General features: G+C 45.1%; 1 protein-coding gene across 3 annotated transcripts in view; it reads left to right on the top strand.

Moving 5' to 3' along the window:
- Positions 1 to 18826, top strand: part of CPPED1 (calcineurin like phosphoesterase domain containing 1) — a 137847-nt gene that overhangs the window by 93812 nt on the left and 25209 nt on the right. For 2 of the 3 annotated variants that reach the window (XM_019988262.2, XM_070779681.1), the window contains exon 3: positions 8997 to 9419. The exons of the other annotated variant lie outside the window; for it this stretch is intronic. In XM_019988262.2, coding sequence (XP_019843821.2) covers positions 8997 to 9419 — 423 coding nt within the window. The remainder of the gene's footprint in view (positions 1 to 8996; positions 9420 to 18826) is intronic. 3 annotated transcript variants of the gene reach the window in all.

Genomic DNA, 18826 nt, shown 5'->3' with positions numbered 1-18826 from the left:
TCGCATGCAGCAGGTGTGTGCTGACCTCTGGTGTCTGTTCACTCAGTGGGTCTCTGTACCCACTTCTCAGCAGATGCCCCTCATCCAGTTCCAGCCCAGAACAATCCTTCTCCTTCTCTCTTTGAGTCATTTGTTGCAGTTCTTCCTTAGCCAGTGTCTTGTTTTTCTACCTCACTTCCTGTCTTCTTGGTAAAGCACAGAGCCTTGCTTGATAAACATCTCATGGGCTCTCTAGATCCTTGGCCAGGTTTCCATTTTTTTATCTTCCTGGTGCTCCTGAGGTTTGGCTTTGGGCTTTGCTACAATATTATGACTTCTTTAGAAAGCTGTGCTAAGGTGTGCTATAAGCTATGTTAATTCTAAGGTGATGGTGGTGTTCTGACCCTAAAGAAAATTCTGACATCCACAAATGAGCATGTTTAGGAAAATGCAGATGTTTTCATTCAACTTGGGTTTTTACCATCTAGAATTTACTCTTTCACTTCGAAATTCTTACCTAAAAATTATTCACATTCCTGGAGAATGTTTTCATTCCTTCAGGAATGATTTTCTTTCCCCTTTTTGGCCACACTGCCTGGCTTCTGGAATCCTAGTTCTCCAACCAGGGATGGAACCCATGCCCCATGCAGTGGAAGCGTGGAGTCCTAAGCACTGGACCCCCAGGGAAGTCCAAAAAATGGTACACTGATTGCTGTGTGTACACAGTTGGATTACTGAGAAAGAGGGAAGAATTAATACATTCAGGCCTGAGGGTGGAGGGAAGACAGATAACATTTTGCATACCTGTTTGTACCAAAGTCTGGAATCATCGTGGTAGGAATTCTTACAGCTGCCCTGAGGTGTGGGGATTTTCATTCCCATTTCTCACATGATGAGGCCAAGGCTCAGAGGACCTGGGTGACTCAGTCAAAGCCACAAGGCTCTTGTAAAGGGCAAGAGCCAAGGTCCAAACCCAAGAGTCATAGACTCCACATCAACACATTGCCTCCAGGTGGGGGTATAGAAAGTCCTGAAAAAGCTGCACAAGAGAGGCTCATCTTTTTTTTTTCCCTTCAAACTTTAAACTTTTTATTTTGTATTGGGGTATCACTTCAGTTCAGTCACTCAGTCGTGTCCTATTCTTTGAAGTCCCATGGACTGCAGCATGCCAGGCTTCCCTGTCCATCACCAACTCCTGGAACTCACTCAAACTCTTGTCTATCAAGTTAGTGATGCCATCCAACCATCCCATCCTCTGTCGTCCCCTTCTCCTCTTGGCCTCAATCTTTCCCAGCATCAGGGTCTTTTCCAATGAGTCAGCTCTTCGAATCAGGTGGCCAAAGTGTTGGAGCTTCAGCATCAATCCTTCCAATGAATATTCAGGACTGATTTCCTTAGGATGGACTGGTTTGATATCATTGTAGCTCAGGGAACTCTCAAGAGTCTTCTCTAACACCACAGTTCAAAAGCATCAATTCTTTGGTGCTCAGCTTTCTTTACGGTCCAACTCTTACATCCATACATGACTACTGGAAAAACCATAGCTTTGACTAGATGGATCTTTGTCGGCAAAGTAATGTCTCTGCTGTTTAATATGCTGTCTAGGCTGGTCATGGCTTTTTTTCCAAGGAGCAAGCATCTTTTAATTTCATGGCTGCAGTCACCATCTGCAGTGATTTTGGAGTCCAAGAAAATATGTCAGTGTTTCCATTGTTTCCCAGTCAGTTTTCCATGAAATGATGGAACCACATGTTTTTGAATGTTGAGTTTTAAGCCAGCTTTTTAACTCTCCTCTTTTACTTTCATCAAGAGGCTTTTCAGTTCCTGTTGCTTTCTGCTGTAAGTGTGGTGTCATCTGAGTATCTGAGGTTATTGATATTTCTCCCAGCAATCTTGATTCCAGCTTGTGCTTCATCCAGCCTGGTATTTCGCATGATATACTCTGCATATAAGTTAAATAAGCAGGGTGACAATATACAGTCTTGAAGTACTCCTTTCCCACTTTGGAACCAGTCTGTTGTTCCATGTCCAGTTCTGACTATTGCTTCTTGACTTGCATACAGATTTCTCAGGACACAGGTAAGGTGGTTTGGTATTCCCATCTCTTTAAGAATTTTCCACAGTTTGTTGTGATCCACATAGTCAAAGGCTTTAGCATAGTAAATGAAGCAGAGGTAGATGTTTTTTCTGAAATTCTCTTGCTTTTTCTATGATCCAGTGGATTTTGGCAATGTGCTCTCTGGTTCCTCTGCCTTTTCTAAATCCAGCTTGAATATCTGGAAGTTCTCAGTTCATGTACAGTTGTAGCCTAGCTTGGAGAATTTTGAGCATGACTTTACTAGTTTGTGAGATGAGTACAATTGTGTGGTAGTTTGAACATTCTTTGGCATTGACTTTCTTAGAGACTGGAGTGAAAACTGACCTTTTCCAGTCCTGTGGCCACTGCTGAGTTTTCCAAATTTGTTGACATATTGAGTGCAGCACTTTCACAACATCATCTTTGAGAATTTGAAATAGCTTAACTGGAATTCCATCACCTCCACTAACTTTGTTCATAGTAATGATTCCTAAGGCCTGCTTGACTTCACACCCCAGAATGTCTGAGTGATCACACCATCATGGTTATCTGCATGAAGGTCTTCTATGTGTTCTTGCCACCTCTTCTTAATTCTGCTTCTGTTAGGTCCATTCCATTTCTGTCCTTTATTGTGCCATCTTTGCATGAAATGTTCCCTTGGTATCTCTAATTTTCTTGAAGATATCTCTAGTCTTTCCCATTCTATTGTTTTCCTCTATTTCTTTGCATTGATCACTAAGGAAGGCTTTCTTATCTCTCCTTGCTATTCTTTGGAACTCTGCATTCAAATGGGTATAACTTTCCTTTTCTCCTTTGCCTTTTGCTTCTCTTCTTTTCCCAGCTATTTGTAAGGCCCCCTCAGACAACCATTTTGCCTTTTTGCATTTCTTTTTCTTGGGGATGATTTTGATCACTGCCTCCTGTACAATGTTATGAACCTCCATCTGTAGTTCTTCAAGCACTCTTGTCTATCAAATCTAATCCCTTGAATCTATTTGTTACTTCCACTGTATAATCATACTGGATTTTATTTAGGTCATACCTAAATGGGTTGGGAAGATCCCCCAGAGAACGGAAAGGCTACCCACTCCAGTGAACTGAGAACTTCCAGATGTTCAAGCTGGATTTAGAAAAGGCAGAGGAACCAGAGAGCAAATTACCAACATCCATTTGATCATAGAAAAAGCAAGAGAATTTCAGGTTGCAAAGAGTCGGACACAACTGAATGACTATCGCTTTCACTTTCCTTTGGAATATCCTAGTTGTTTTCCCTACTTTTTTCAAATTATGTCTGAATTTGACAATAAGGAGTTCATGATCTGAGCCACAGTCAGCTCCCAGTCTTGTTTTTGCTGACTGCATAGAGCTTCTCCATCTTCAGCTGCAAAGAATATAATCAGTCTGATTTCGGTATTGACAATCTGATGATGTCCACATGTAGAGTTGTCTCTCTTGTTGTTGGAAGAGGGTGTTTGCTGTGACCAGTGTGTACTCTTGGCAAAACTCTATTAGCCTTTGCCCTGCTTCATTTTGTACTCTAAGGCCATACTTGCCTGTTGTTCCAGGTATCTCTTGACTTCTTGCTTTTGCATTCCAGTCCCCTATGATGAAAAGGACATCTTTTTTTTGGTGTTAGTTCTAGAAGGTCTTGTAGGTCTTCATAGAACCATTCAGCTTCTTTAGCATTAGTGGTTGGGGTATAGACCTGGATTACTGTGATATTGAATGGTTTACCTTGGAAACAAAGAGAGATCATTCTGTCATTTTTTAGACTGCACCCAAGTACTGCATTTCAGACCCTTTTGTTGACTATAAGGGCTACTCCCTTTCTCCTAAGGATTCTTGCCGATGGTGGTAGATATAATGGTCATCTGAATTTAGTTCGCCCTTTCCAGTCCATTTTAGTTCATTGATTCCTAACATGTTGATGTTCATTCTTGCCATCTCCTGTTTGACCACTTCCAATTTGCCTTGTTTCATGGACCTAACATTCCAGGTTCCTGTTGAATATTGTTCTTTACAGCATTGGACTTTATTTCCATCACCAGTCACATCCACAACTGGCCATTGTTTTCACTTTGGCTCCGTCTCTTCATTCTTTCTGGAGCTATTTCTCTGCCCTTCTCCAGTAGCATATTGGGCACCTACTGACCTGGGGCGTTCATCTTTCAGTGTCCTATCTTTGTGTCTTTTCATACTATTCATGGGGTTCTCAAGGCAAGAATACTGAAATGTTTTACCAGTCCCTTCTCCGGTGGACCACATTTTGACAGAACTCTCCACCATGACGCGTCCTTCTTAGGTGGCCCTACATGGCATGGCCCATAGTTTCATTGAGTTAGACAAGGCTGTGACCCCTGTGATCAGTTTGGTTATTTTTTTGTGATTGTGGTTTTCATTATGTCTGCCCTCTGATGGATAAGGATAAGAGGCAGTATTGGGGTATAGCTGATTAACAATGTTGTGATGGTTTCAGGTGGATAGCTGGAGGACTCAGCCATACATAGACATGTATCCATTCTCCTCCCAGTGCCCCTCTCATCCAGGCAGGCACATAACATTGAGTAGAGTTCCATGTGCTATACAATAGGTCGTTGTTGGTTATCCATTTTTAACGTAGCAATGTGTACAAGACCTTCCCAAACTCCCTAATTATCCCTTCCCCCTGGCAAACACAAGTTCATTTTCTAAGTCTGCGAGTATTTCTGTTTTGTAAGTAAGTTCATTTGCGTCATTTCTTTTTAGACTCCAAGTATAAGGAATGTCATACGACATTTCTCTTTCTTGGTCTGACTTGTTTTGTTGAGTATGACACTCCGTTTTCATCCATGTTGCTACAAATCGCATTATTTCATTCTGTTTTATGACTAATACTCCATTGTGTGTGCGTATACACACACACCGCATCTTCTTTATCCATTGAGAGACTCGTTTCTGATTGAGAGGATCCAGGGAAGATGGGCTTCATGTGTTTTAACAGGTTATTGGGGATTGTTTGTGATTGTCCAAGAGCAGCATCCTTCTGGAGTTTGGAAACAAACAGACACTATTATTATGTATATTTCACAGCTATTGAAATATACCTATTATTATGTATGATTCACAGCTCTTCACTATAAATTGCTTTCTAGACAAGGCCTCTGTTCCAAGTTTTGAATCAAGTCGTTTGTTTGAGGTGCTCACTTTGAACTTCTCTGTGCGTGCTCATTAACTGCTTAAACATTCTTTGTGTCTGGCTTAGGCCGTGCGTAAAGCACTGTGATGAAATGTCTTTTGAAAATCAAGAACGGGAGAGATTCTTCACTCTGGTGTATTATAAAGTCCTCATCCCTGTGGATCAGGATGCTGTAATGAGAGCCCACACTCATAGCTGGAGCGCCAAGTTCAAGTCCCTCACTGGTTGTCAACTGAGTTAATACTCGAACAGTTTTCAGAACAGTGCCTAACCTGGAGTAAGCAATCAGTAAATATTGGCTAGCACTGAGCATCAGAAAATATCCCCAAGTCAATGGAAAGGAGACAGTTGTGGTGGCTTTGGAGTCTTTTAGGAAATGGGTTATGAAAAGTAGTGATAAATTGCTCTTGATTCATAGAGTCCTTTTGAGATGGTTTATCCCATTTGAAGTCATAAAGGATACATCCTCTGTAACCAGCAGTCTGTTCACCTGGGAAAAGAACTGACCATTGGGGTCTTAGAGGGCATTAGAATCAACACAGCACAGTCCAAGGTCAGCTAACATCAGTCAATGACCTCTTCAAATCAGGAGCCTCAGGGTCAGGCCAGACTAGTGACGAGGCAGATGCTGGCTATAGGCAAATCCCCAGCACCAACAAGGGAGAGGCTTCCTGGTCCCCAGTGCCAGGCAGGACCTGCTCTTCTCCTCTCCTGAGCTCTTACCGTGGGTCAGCCAGCCTTTCTCCAGAAAATTCCACTCACCCCAAGATTGGGATCCACTGGAAATACAGCCACCTGACTGGCCATCCCCCGAATCTTCTTTCATCCTTAGGATCCCAGAGCTAAGGATTTTTTAAAATTCTTTTTTTTTTTTTAAATGAAAATAATAAGCTTTTAAAATTCTAATTCTTTTTTAAAATTAGTTAATTTATTCATTTTTGGCTATGCTGGGTCTCTGTTGCTGTGCAGGCTTTTCTCTAGTTGTGGGGAGCAGGGGCTACTCTCTAATTGTGGTGTGAGGGTTTCTCACTGTGATGGCCTCTCTTGTTGCAGAACATAGGCTCCAGGGCACACGGGCTTCAGTAATTGCAGCACATGGGCTCAGTAGTTGCATTTCCCGGCCTCTAGAGCACAGGCTAAATAGTTGTCAGGCGCAGGCTTAGTTATTCCACAGCATGTGGAATATTCCCAGACCAGGTATCAAGCCCATGTCTCCTGCATTGGCAGACAGATTCTTTACCCCTGAGCCACCAGGGAAGCCCTAAAATTTAATTCTTTTTTAAAATGAAAATGATACATAAGCTTCAAAAAGTGAGGAAGAAAGGAAGGAACTTTTAAAATATAGTATAAAGGGTTTTAAGCCAAATATGAAAGTTCCCTTCACTTCCCACTTCTGTTTCCTAGCTTTAACTGGAGTTAATAGTTTCCTTTGTATCTTTGAAAAAGTTGTATCCATAAGATATGAATATGTATAAGCCTTTCTAAAACGTGTGTAATTTTTACCCCTCCATGTCTTTCCTTTTTAATTTAATTTATATTACAGATCTTTCCAGAACATCAATATAGATCTACCTGTTTCTTTTTTTTTTAATGTATTTTATTAGGATTAAACATAAAAATATTTCTGTGAGATATGGGAATTCTGAACTCTGAAGTATCTAACAACATAGCTAAAAGTAAGTGAATACCAGACTTGGCAGAATTATAAGGAGAAATGGATTCATCCATAATTACAGTGGGACCTAACCAAGTCTTTCAGAAACTGATATAGATTCAATAGGCCAAAAGCAAAGAATAATGACATAGAAGCTTTGAATCACCCCATTAACACATTTGATTGAGTGTAAATATGAGGGACTCCATGTTCAATAGTTAGAGAATGCACATTCTTCACATATTCTCATGGGATATTTAGAAAAACAGGCCTATACTTGGCCATAAAGGAAATCTCAGGGCTTCCCAGGTGGCTTAGTGGTAAAGAATCCACCTGCCAAGCAGGAGATGCAGGTCTGATCCCTGGGTTGAGAAGATCCCCTGGAGGAGGAAATGACAACCCATTCCAGTACTCTTGCCTGGGAAATCCCATAGTGTCACAAAGAGTCAGACACGACTTAGCGACCCAACAGCAAAGGAAATTTCACTACTGCTGATCTCCTTGTGGTTGTAATTGCTGAAATGACTGTCTTTTCCCTCTCTTTCTTGCCTGAGTTGGCTCTGTCTCTCTCTCTGTCTCTAAGTCATGTCCGACTGCTCCGTGACCCCACCACGGAGGTCGGTAGCCCAACAGGCTCTGGTTAGTTCCAGCAGTTCCTATTTCACATCTGCCTTTTTCCTGACCTTCTAGACTATGCTTCTGCTTTATGGTCTGAGCTGTAATTGCTTTGTAAAGATTTTTCTGCTTTCTTTTTAATTCATGATGGAAATGGAGTGTGGGGTATAATTTCTATCTGCTCGTGGCAGGATTTTTCAGGTGAGTTTTTAATCATGCCTTGTGAAGGCAGGCCACTTTCTTTCACTGTTTCTCTGTCTTTGCAGGATGCTGAGCTTATCCCGAGGACGATCAGGGATTCTGTTCTTTCCCCACTGTAGTTTTCTCAATCATTTTTAGTACTATCTGATACAGATAGGTGTGCTGCTGTAATTCACTTGACAGAATATCTGACTGACCAGTTTGAAAGGAAGGGTTTGTGTCTCTGACTCACACCTCACCCGGGTAACTAAATCAGGACTTTATACATCGTGGGTACTCGGTAAATATTTGTTGAATAAATTGGCACAAAAAGAAACAGATCCAAGGTTAAATTGGTCATTTCAAAATCCATTTATTAAGGCTTTAAAACATTATCATAGGGAGTGTGGAAGCCAGGAAGCTGAGGGAGGGGGGAACCTCACTCTTTGTCCAAACAGTCATCTCCGGGATGACTCTGGAGTCCCAGGGGGAATGTGCTTCACCTTAGGGCACTGAGCCTCTGCACTCTTAGACACTATTGTATGTGTGTGGTAAGTCACTTCAGTTGTATCCAACTCTTTGCAACCCTGTGGACTGTAGCCTGCCAGGCTCCTCTGTCCATGGGATTCTCCAGGCAAGAGTACTGGAGTGGATTGCCAGGCCTTTTTCCAGGGGATCTTCCCAACCCAGAGATCGAACCTGCGTCTTTCTGTGGCTCCTGTACTGCAGGCAGACTCTTTACTACTGAGCTAACTGGGAAGCCCCTAGACACTGTCAGTAGAATATAAAATACGTCTTCCTCCGTAAGAGGTGGGTTTGGCAGGATGCACAGGCCAGTTGATGTAGCTATTTGGATTCAAAAATTTTTCCCATAAAGGTGGTCACACAGTCTGCAGAGTCATGTGTATTGTGAAAAAAAAAAAGAAAAATACCTGTTGTTGGAGATTAGCATTCACGACTGTGTCCACACACCTCAGGGGTGCAGTTGATGACCCCTTGAAGCAGGGCAGAAATTATTTCTATTTATTTTCTAAATAAAAGATAGAAATTCAGCTTCACTAATATTTACAATTAGAATGAGCCTGCACCATCAGCTCAGTCAGCAACCTTGGGTCAGTTAGTCACCTAGCTGCTGAATGTCCATGGGAAGGGGGACAGAGGTTCCCCACCTCACATGTTGATTTGTTTGTAGCATGACTGCTCTTTGCGGTTTCCATGGGTCCCGTTGAGTGGATTTCTAGATTATTCTCTCTTATTTGATGTTAGCAAAGGCAGGAACAGCCTCGGCCGTTTCAGAACAGGGCCCTCTCTTGCAGGGAGGCCCTGGCGGAAGGAGCAGACAGAGGACCTACAGCGGGTGCTCAGGACCGTGGACAGCGACATCCCGCTGGTGCTGGTCAGCGGCAACCACGACGTGGGCAATGTCCCCACCCCCGAGACCATCGCGGAGTTCCAGCGGACTTGGGGAGACGACTACTTCAGCTTCTGGGTCGGGGGTGTCCTGTTCCTCGTTCTCAACTCCCAGTTCCTGTACGACGCCTCCAGGTGCCCCGCCCTGAAGCAGGAGCATGACCACTGGCTGGACCAGCAGCTGCGCACCGCAGGGCAGCGTGCCTGCCGGCACGCCGTGGTCTTCCAGCACATCCCGCTCTTCCTGCAGAGCATTGGCGAGGACGACGACTACTTCAACCTCACCAAGTCCGTGCGGAAGGAGATGGCAGACAAGTTCGTGGAGGCAGGTAGGCCCGGGGCTGCGGGGAGGGGGCGGGGCGAGGGGGAGAGACTGGTCTGGAGAGGAGGCGTCCAGATCCTTCTCCAGGCAGAGGGGAGAGAGGGCGGGGCCTTGGACCGAACTGGGTTCTCACCCAGCTCTGCCACTGGTGGCCGCGTGACCTTAGCCTGCGAGCCTCAGCTTCCTCGTCTATCAAGTAGAACAGCGGAAGCAGGTCTCGCAGGATGGCTGTGACGCTTCAGTCAGAAGACGGCCCCGACTGCGTTAGAGCAGCCCGCTAGCTGAGGGCTGAACTGTAACTGCTCACTGCTGAGAATGGGGACCCTGAAGGCTGGGGGTATGGGAGGGGTGTCTGAGTGTGGCTGTAGGTACCCCAGGCAAAGGCAGGGGCCAGGGTTATCTTTTCTTACTGCTCTGGGAAGGAGGAATTTGCCCAGGGGCAGACGATGTTTCAGAGCCACACTTCCTAACAGGATTAGATGTAACCCAGGGAAATCCTGCGATGTGGCTACGGAGCAGGTCAGGGAGCCTCATCCCTGTTCCTTTATGAGGTGGACCGAGTTCTCCTCCAGAAGCAGGTGAAGAAATCTATTTAGTTTGATCTTACCCTGCTATGAGTTTCAAGCTAATCAAACACATGACAGGTACTTGTGTGCATGCACACACACACAAAATGAAGATGCCCTACCACCAAAGATCTCCAGTCCCGGTGGCGCCGTGTGCCTCACCAGCCCGCACAGCTCATTTCTCCTCCTGGGAGCCCCTGCGGTTTTCCTTTCCTGAGAAGTGGCGCATTCTCAGCTCATTCCCTGCATTATCAGTGACTTGGCAGGATTCCAGTTGTGACAACTGTTATGTCTCGTTTTGGCCCTAATGCCTCCTTTCAGATCCTTCCAAGAGTGTACTTCATCAAATTCTTCTAAAATTTAAATACATTCTTTTATTTGCTAGAGTGTAGGGAGAAGGATTCATGGCAAACAGATGGGGAAACAGTGGAAACAGTGGCTGACTTTATTTTTCTGGGCTCCAAAATCACTGCAGATGGTGGTTGCAGCCATAAAATTAAAAGACGTTTACTCTTTGGAAAGAAAGTTATGACCAACCTAGACAGCATATTAAAAAGCAGACACATTACTTTGCCAACAAAGGTCCATGTAGTCAAGGCTATGGTTTTTCCAGTGGTCATGTATGGGTGTGAGAGTTGGACTGTGAAGAAAACTGAGCACTGAAGAATTGATGCTTTAGAACTGTGCTGTTGGAGAAGACTCTTGAGAGTCTCTTGGACTGCAAGGAGATCCAACCAGTCCATCCTAAAGGAGATCAGTCCTGGGTGTTCACTGGAAGGACTGATGTTGAAGTTGAAACTCCAGTACTTTGGCCACCTGATGCGAAGAGCTAACTCATTGGAAAAGACCCTGGTGCTGGGAAGGATTGAGGGCAGGAGGAGAAGGGGACGGCAAAGGATGAGATGGTTGGATGGCATCACCGACTTGATGGACATGGGTTTGGGTGAACTCCAGGAATTGGTGATGAACAGGGAGTCCTGGCGTGCTGCGGTTCATGAGGTCGCAAAGACTCGGACATGACTGAGCGACTGAACTGAACTGAACTGAGGGAGAAGGAAGTGGTCTGACCCAGTAGCAAACATTCATTAAAAAAAAAAAAAAAAAATCCCTATCTAGTGGGAAGCTGCTATATAACACAGAGAGCCCAGCCTGGGGTTTTGTGATGACCTGGAGGGGTGGGAGGCTCAAGAAGGAAAGAAGATATATATATATATATATATATATATATAATATATATATATATAATTATGACTCATCCACCTTGTTGTATGGCTGAAACCAACACAACATTATAAAGCAGTTATCCTCCAATTAAAATAAATAAGATCAGGAAAAAAGGGAAAAAAATAAAAATACTACCTCACAATAAACTGTAACCCACCAGGCTCCTCTGTTCATGGGATTTCCCAGGCAAGAATGCTAGAGTGGGTAGCCATTCCCTTCTCCAGGGGATCTTCCCCACCCAGGAATTGAACCAGGGTCTCCTGCGTTGGCGTGCAGATTCTTTACCATCTGAGCCACCAGGGAAGCCCATATAATTATGATTCATTCGTGTTATTGTGTGGCAGAAACCAGCACAACATTGTAAAGCAGTTATCTTCCAATTAAGATAAAACAAGATCAGAAAAAAGAGGGGAAAAATAAAAACACTGCCTCACAATAAAAGCCTTTATGACATTAAAAAAAAAAAACAAAAAACTCCTGACACTCTTTTCATCTTTGAGCATTAAATGTGTTCACATTTACTTGCAGAAAGGACAATAGGCCCTTCTCTCTTTTCAAGACATTTTACAAACAGCTTGCATAATTGGCGACATTTTCCAACTGTTCCATGGAGATGAAGTTGGAGAACTTCTATTAAGGCCTTTGAAATTTTCTGCCATGCTTGACTTGGTGCAGAGAACTCTTGCTGATGACAAGGAAATGAAGTGTCAAGATGGCAGCAGCACCCCCACAGAAACTGCTTTGTAACAGAGAGTAATGCCAGCGAGAGCACTTCCTGGCACTGAAATGATCCCTTTCATGTCAAATGTTAAACCATGCAAATACCATCCCCGTGGCTGCTCTTTGTTCTCTGTCCTTGTCACCCACACCCTTGAGTGGCCTGTGGTTCTGGGTTTCTCGTCCTTCGTAGGACGAGCACGGGCAGCCCATGAACACCCTCAGATACTGAGGGCTGGAGACACTTCCAAAGAGAGAGCCCGCCCCCCAACTCTCACTGGGCCTCCTTGAGGAAAGCCTGCTGCCCACCCACCAGGATGGGCAGACGGTGGCATTGAGTCTGGGATGCACCAGCCTCTTCGCGCGTCAGGGCAGCAGCTCCCCCGAGCTCCGGGAGGGCTTGACGGTGCACCCAGAGCTGGCCTGTGTCTCAGGGGTGGGCTCCAATTGCCCTAGCTCACAGAGACTGATGTACCACCAGAACAGCACTGTATTAATTTGGAGCAGGGCTGAAACCATCCACCTCACCCCAGCAGGGCAGTCTCTCCCTGTAGGCCGAACAACATGGACGGTCAGGTTATAAGCAGGGTTACGATCTTGCTAAGCACGAGACAGAGCAGGCGAACTAGTTTTCTTCCTTGCTCTTTTTTTTAAAAAATTGAAGTATAATTGACTTACAATGTTGTGTTAGTTTCAGGTATCTAACATTGTGATTCAGTATTTTGGGGGCCTGCACTATAAGTTACTGCAGGATATTGGATATAATTCCCTGATCTATGCAGTGTATCTGCATTACTTATTCCTTTCATATATGGTGGTTTGTCTCTGTTAATCCCATACCCCCTAATTTGTTCCTCCCCCACCCTCTTTCCCTTTTGGTAACACAAGTTTGTTTATTGTGTCTGTAAGTCTGTTTCTGATTTGCATACACATCCATTTGTATTATTTTTTAGATTCCACGTACATGTGATATCATATTGTATTTGTCTTTCTCTGACTTATTTCACCGGGCATAATAGTCTTTAGCTTCATTCACATTGCTGCTGATGGTAGTGTTTCTTTTTTATGGCTGAGTGGTATTCCATTGTGTGTGTGTGTATGTGTGTGTTTGTGTATGTATGTATATGCCACGTCTTCTTAATCGAATCATCTGTCACTGGGCACTTGAGTTGCTTCTTACGTCTTGGCTGTTGTTAATAATCTTATCAGCTCTTAATGGCATCTGGCACGGGAACCCTGGTGGGTTCACCTCTGGTTTTGGGCCTCGTTGCTCAGGAAGACTGATACCTCCTGTGCCTTTAATCCTACCTCTTTAATATCTCTCCAGCCTGTCCGCTTCTTGAGGCCCTCACTGCCTGGCATCTGGGTTGTAGCAGTAGTGCTGAGTTCCCGGCCCACTCTTGCTCCATCCTGGCCCATTCTCCACCTATAGCCAGACGGGTGTGTAGCCCCACAGCATCCACCCTTCTGAGGCCCCTCACCCTTAGGATAAGACCTCACCCTTCACCACCGTCTCTGCCTCTTCATTTCATCAGGCCAACACCATCTCAACCTTCTGCACAAGGTGTCCCCAGCCCCACCTGCTGGGTTCTTCTCCAGCTTCCCTTGTTTCCAGCGCATTTGTAGGTGTTGAAGCCCCCCTAGACTCTGAGCTCCTTGAGTGCAGGGGAGGCCTGGCCCAGGTCTTAGCTCGTAATGAATGCTTCATTGGAGTTTGTGGAATGAGTGGAGAACTGGACCTTTGCCTCAGGCTCTTTCCCTCAGTGGCCAACCGGCCCAGGGGCTGATCAACCCAGCTCATTTCTCTGTTTAGCACCCACCATGTGCCTGCTGGAAGGCCAGGTCCCGCTCCATGGAGCTCCTGCATGCAGCCTCTGCGTGGTGTGTTCCAAATGTTGGGCAGGTGTTCTAAGTTTGATCCTCCCGTCTTGGGTGAGGCCATGTGTGTGACTGTGTTCTGACCCCCATACTTGCTTTCCAGGTTCACCTCACAGTCGATTGCTCTCCTCCCGAGTGGCCCCTTGCTACTCCACCAGGCAACCCCTTCATGTGTGAACAGGCTGCTCTTCTCGGTCACTGGCCTTGCAGTCTTCCCCTAGACCTGCTCAACCAGGGAGAAGCAGAAAGAAGGGTGCCCTTCCTGCAGTCACCTGCCAGTGGCATGGCTTCTCAAACCAGGCTCTTTGCCTAATGACCTTTCAAACTCAGAACAAGCCACAGGCACTGCTGGGCAGAGATAGAGATCAGATGTAGTCGCAGCTCCATGGCAGCCTGCACGGCCTTCTGGGTTTGGGAGCACAGGTAGGTGGGCTGCCATGGGGAATGCAGGCCCCCACGACTCAGTGATGCAGGAGATCGCTCAGGTCACAGCCATGTGATTCTGGAACTCATTTCGGAAAGCCAGCAGTTCAAGTGACATTTTGTGAAATTCATTAACTTAAAGACCATGATCAATTTGGGGGTGATGATGACAGATGGTATTTAATACTGCCTCCAGCTTTTTTATCCCCCACAGCAATATTATTCCCAAATACTATTTCAGTCTCATTTATCTCCATGTGCTAAAATGCCAGTCCTCAAAAATATGTCAAAAGCTCATCAGAATATCAGGGTAGTTTTTAATTATGATAATTGTGTTGTTATAAAATATCCTTTTTAAAGAGCACACCCCTCCTCAAACCACCACTTGGAGGTAACACCCAGCTTCCTTCCAGCAAGCTTAATGAATAATTCTGAATCATTGTGTGGGATGAATAAATGATTTAATAATGAGCATCAACAATCATCTCACATTGTGGCATTAATTTCCTAAATGGGATGAGGTAAATGAGGAGGAGGGGTGTTACTATACAACGGGCCACCGCCTGTATAGGGATGTGCTCCGTGAATCAAAGCCTTGAGCTTCCGAGCTCAGGTTGCCCTAGAAACGGATGCATTCTGTTTCTCCTTTTGAAGCTCAAAAAAAAAAGAAAAAAGAAAGTCTTTGTATGATCTGGAAAAGTTATCAATAGCCAGGACAAATAAACAGTTACCAGGGCAGGACAGTTGCACAGGTGTGAAGCGGCACTGTTATCTCCCGTCTTCATTCGCTCTGCCCGAGGATAGTTGATTTCATCACTTCCACAGGACGTAGAAATTAGTCTTCCCCTTGATTTACCTTGGGGCTTCCCTTGTAGCTCAGCTGGTAAAGAATCCGCTTGCAATATGGGAGACCTGGGTTCGATCCCTGGGTTGGGAATATCCCCTGGAGAAGGGAAAGGCTACCCACTGCAGTATTCTGGCCTGGGGAATTCCATGGACTGTATAGTCTATGAGTTCACAAAGAGTCAGACACAACTGAGCGACTTACACTTTCTTTCACTTAATTCACCTGATTTTGCAAGGGCAGTAGATGATAGATTCTTAGTCAAGACTCTTGGCCATTGTCTGTATCCCTTATGCCTTTTTCAGCAGAGAGTTAATGTGTGACCCAGTTAATAACAGATTTTAATTTAAAGACTAAATCTTAAAATTGAAAAAAAAAAAAAGCCTAGCTCTTTCACTGACCCTGCTGTGCTTGATGTCTTGATACCTTTTCTTTTCTCTATTCTCCACACAGAGATTAGAACTGTGTAGTAGAAAGCCCAGAGCAAATTTGGCAATTATGAAAAATTCCAATAAGTTGATCTTTCCTATAAAAGTTAATGAGTAATTTCACAGAATTATAGTTTCATCTCTATTTATGCAAGAAAAAAAAAAAACTGGAGAGAGAGATCTTAGCCCATGTAATATTATGGTTTTAGAATTTCAAAGTTTTAAAGAACAAAAAGGTCAGGTTTCCAGGGTCTGCTTCATAGGAAAAATGAAACATCAAACCCTGCTCTGACATCTAATACTGGGTTGTATTGAAATTATTTCTTTCCATCCTGATTCCTCCAGAAAATGGAGTCCCAGCTTTGTTCATCTCTATAAACCCAGCTCCTAGTGAAGATTATCACTTAGTAGCCACTCAGTAAGTAAACATGAAATAGAGTTGAACTTGATTCACGTTTACCCATCAGTGGAATCATAGATAATGTGCATATTATCTCTTGATTGGTATTTACCAGCAAATTTGCCCTGCATATGGTCAGACAGTGAACATTTTGGGCTGTGGTCTCTGTAAAGTGAAAGTGTTCGTTGTATCTGACTCTTTGTGACCCCATGAACTGTATGTAGCCTGCCAGGCTCCTCTGTCCATGGGATTCTCCAGGCAAGAATACTGGAGTGGGTTGCTGTTCCCGTCTCCAAGGGATCTTCCCAACCCAGGGATCAAACCCAGGTCTCCTGCATTGCAGGCAGATTCTTTATCATCTGAGCCACCAGGGAAGCCCTGCAGTCTCTGTAGCGACTACTCAACTTGGCCTCTGTAACATGCAAATAGCCATCAGTGGTACATCAGCAAGTGAGTGTGACTGGATTCCAGTAAAACTTTATTTACACAAACAGGAGGTGGGCCTAAAGGCCATAGATTTCCCATCCTTGGCTTAGAGAAATGTTCCCAGTACAGTGTGAGACCCTTTCTCTCCCCAAGACCTTGTCTGCAATATGCACACGTCTAATTCCAGTCTGCTTCAGGTCACAACTGCCAGGTCACTGAAGAGTCTGCCCAGAAGGGGCCCCAGACTCCTCAGTGGAGGGCCTGCCTGGGTGCGGCTCATCCTACTGGAGGCCCAAGGTGTGGGGGGAGCCGGGGGAGGGTTCCTGGGCCACTTACATGCTTTTGTAACATGTGTGAGGAAAAAACTAAAACTATCTCATCAAGTGAAAGAAAAATAACATGCCAAGTAGCATGGGTAATAGGCAGGTAAGGCCGAATTTGTGATGGTGGTACAAGGGGTGACGGGTTCTCAAGGGTGGGGTGCCCGAGGCCCTATAACCTCACAGGTCAGCAGGCAGGCTGTGGCTTCAGACAGACCTGCACTCAAGTCCTTTGGTGCCACCCCCAACCGAGTTGTTGTTGTTGTTTAGTCGCTAAGTCTTGTCTGACTCTTTGCGACCCCGTGGACTGTAGCCCACCAGGCTCCTCTGCCCATGGGATTGCCCAGGCGAGGATACTAGGATGGGTTGCCATTTCCTACTCCAGGGGATCTTCCCGACCCAGGTTTGAACCCAGGTCTCCCGCATGGACAGATGGATTCTTTACCACTGAGCCACCAAGAAAGCCCATTCCCCAGCAAAGTGGCTTCCCGTAATCTGCTGAACATCTTTCTGTCTTAGTTTGCTGCTGCTGCTGCTGCTAAATCACTTCAGTCGTGTCCGACTCTGTGCGATCCCATAGACGGCAGCCCACCAGACTCCCCCGTCCCTGGGATTCTCCAGGCAAGAACGCTGGAGTGGGTTGCCATTTCCTTCTCCAATGCATGAAAGTGAAAAGTGAAAGTGAAGTCGCCCAGTCGTGTCCGACTCTTCAGGACCCTATGGACTGCAGCCCATCAGGCTCCTCCATCCATGGGATTTTCCAGGCAAAAGTCCTGGAGTTGGGGTGCCATCGCCTTCTCCGTGCCTTAGTTTACTCCCGTGTTAAACGGGGCTACTCATCCCAGCCTCACAGGTGTCTCTCACAAAGGGTTGATGTGAGAATCAGGTAAAGGGAGGCCTGTGTAAGAGCACGCAGCACCACGCCTAGGACGTGGCCTCTGCTTGATGAAGGGTGGTATGTCCTTATCTGACCCGGACCAGAGTGCGTGTGGCCTCTGCTTGATGAAGGGTGGTATGTCCTTATCTGACCCGGACCAGAGTGCGCGCCCACAGCAGGCAATAGCTTTACCTGGGGTCTGGCTTCCTCCTTTTGTTAGAGCTTTCCTCCCCACCCCCATCCCCCCAGGGCTGGCAGGAGCGGGCAACTTCTTCTTGGGAGGATGTTGGTGAGTGTGTACAAAGCAAGGAGAGGCACGTTAAGTGTGCGGACTTGCCTGCAGTTGTCCAAGATAACTTCACATATTGGAAGAGGAATTAGCAGCTCTCTTCAGAATACAAACTAAGGAAGTGAAACTAGACAAGAAACCTCTTGACTTCTGGGCTGTGCAGAAAGGTAGACTATCTCAAGGAGGGTTTTCGGAGTGAACGAGGAATACACACTTTGCAGCTTTGTAGTAAGTGCATATTGGTTTAAGAGGTTGGGAGGCACTGAACTAGATGGTAAATTCCTATGGAATTTAGTGAGAGGATTTGACTCCGCATTTATTTTTTTTAAACACACACCTCCACCAGTTAATGCGCTGGTAAACACACCAATTTAGAAGGTGTAATCTCATAGTCAGATTTTTCTGAATCCAGGAAAGGGATCCACAGGCAACGGCCATCATCAAACAGAGCTTTCTGTTTTTAATGCCCTAAAACAAAAACAAGCTATCTTAAAGGTTCTTTTTTTAACTGACTTTAGAGTAAGAACTCAACAAGCAGTCCTTTTTTTGAGCATCTGTAGAATTCAGTTTCCGGGGGCATATCAGCCTGAGGACTTTTCAGCCTCTTTAATTTACATTTGGTCTTGAATTCATCTTCCAGGTTGGTCTGCTTTATGTTTCCATCAGTTCACCGTAAAACCTCATGCTTTAGTCATTTGATGTCTGTGTCTCCCTCACCATAAACCGAGATAAAAGACCAACTGCGGAAGCTACATCTGGTGCGAAGTAATGGATTACATTTCTCACTTCGGAGGTATCCTTAACAGTTGGGCTAATTAAAGTTAAAATCAAATCCTAATGGTAAATATTTATAAATTGCGAATCTGGCATGCGTAAGTGTGTGCTGCTGATTCCCAAAGTTAAGTCAGCATCTGTCCACTCAGCAAATAGCTTGGGCCCTGTGCTGGGCACCCAGGCCAGGAATGCTGGGCACCCAAAACAGAGCACTGTAGGTCACCTTCAAACTGAAAATTCAAAATCTT

The sequence above is a fragment of the Bos indicus genome, chromosome 25 (genome assembly GCF_029378745.1).
Source record: "Bos indicus isolate NIAB-ARS_2022 breed Sahiwal x Tharparkar chromosome 25, NIAB-ARS_B.indTharparkar_mat_pri_1.0, whole genome shotgun sequence".
In the NCBI taxonomy this organism is placed as follows: Eukaryota; Metazoa; Chordata; class Mammalia; order Artiodactyla; family Bovidae; genus Bos; species Bos indicus.
The sequence above is the reverse complement of the archived record's forward strand: the minus strand, read 5'-3'. Positions and strand labels throughout refer to the sequence as shown.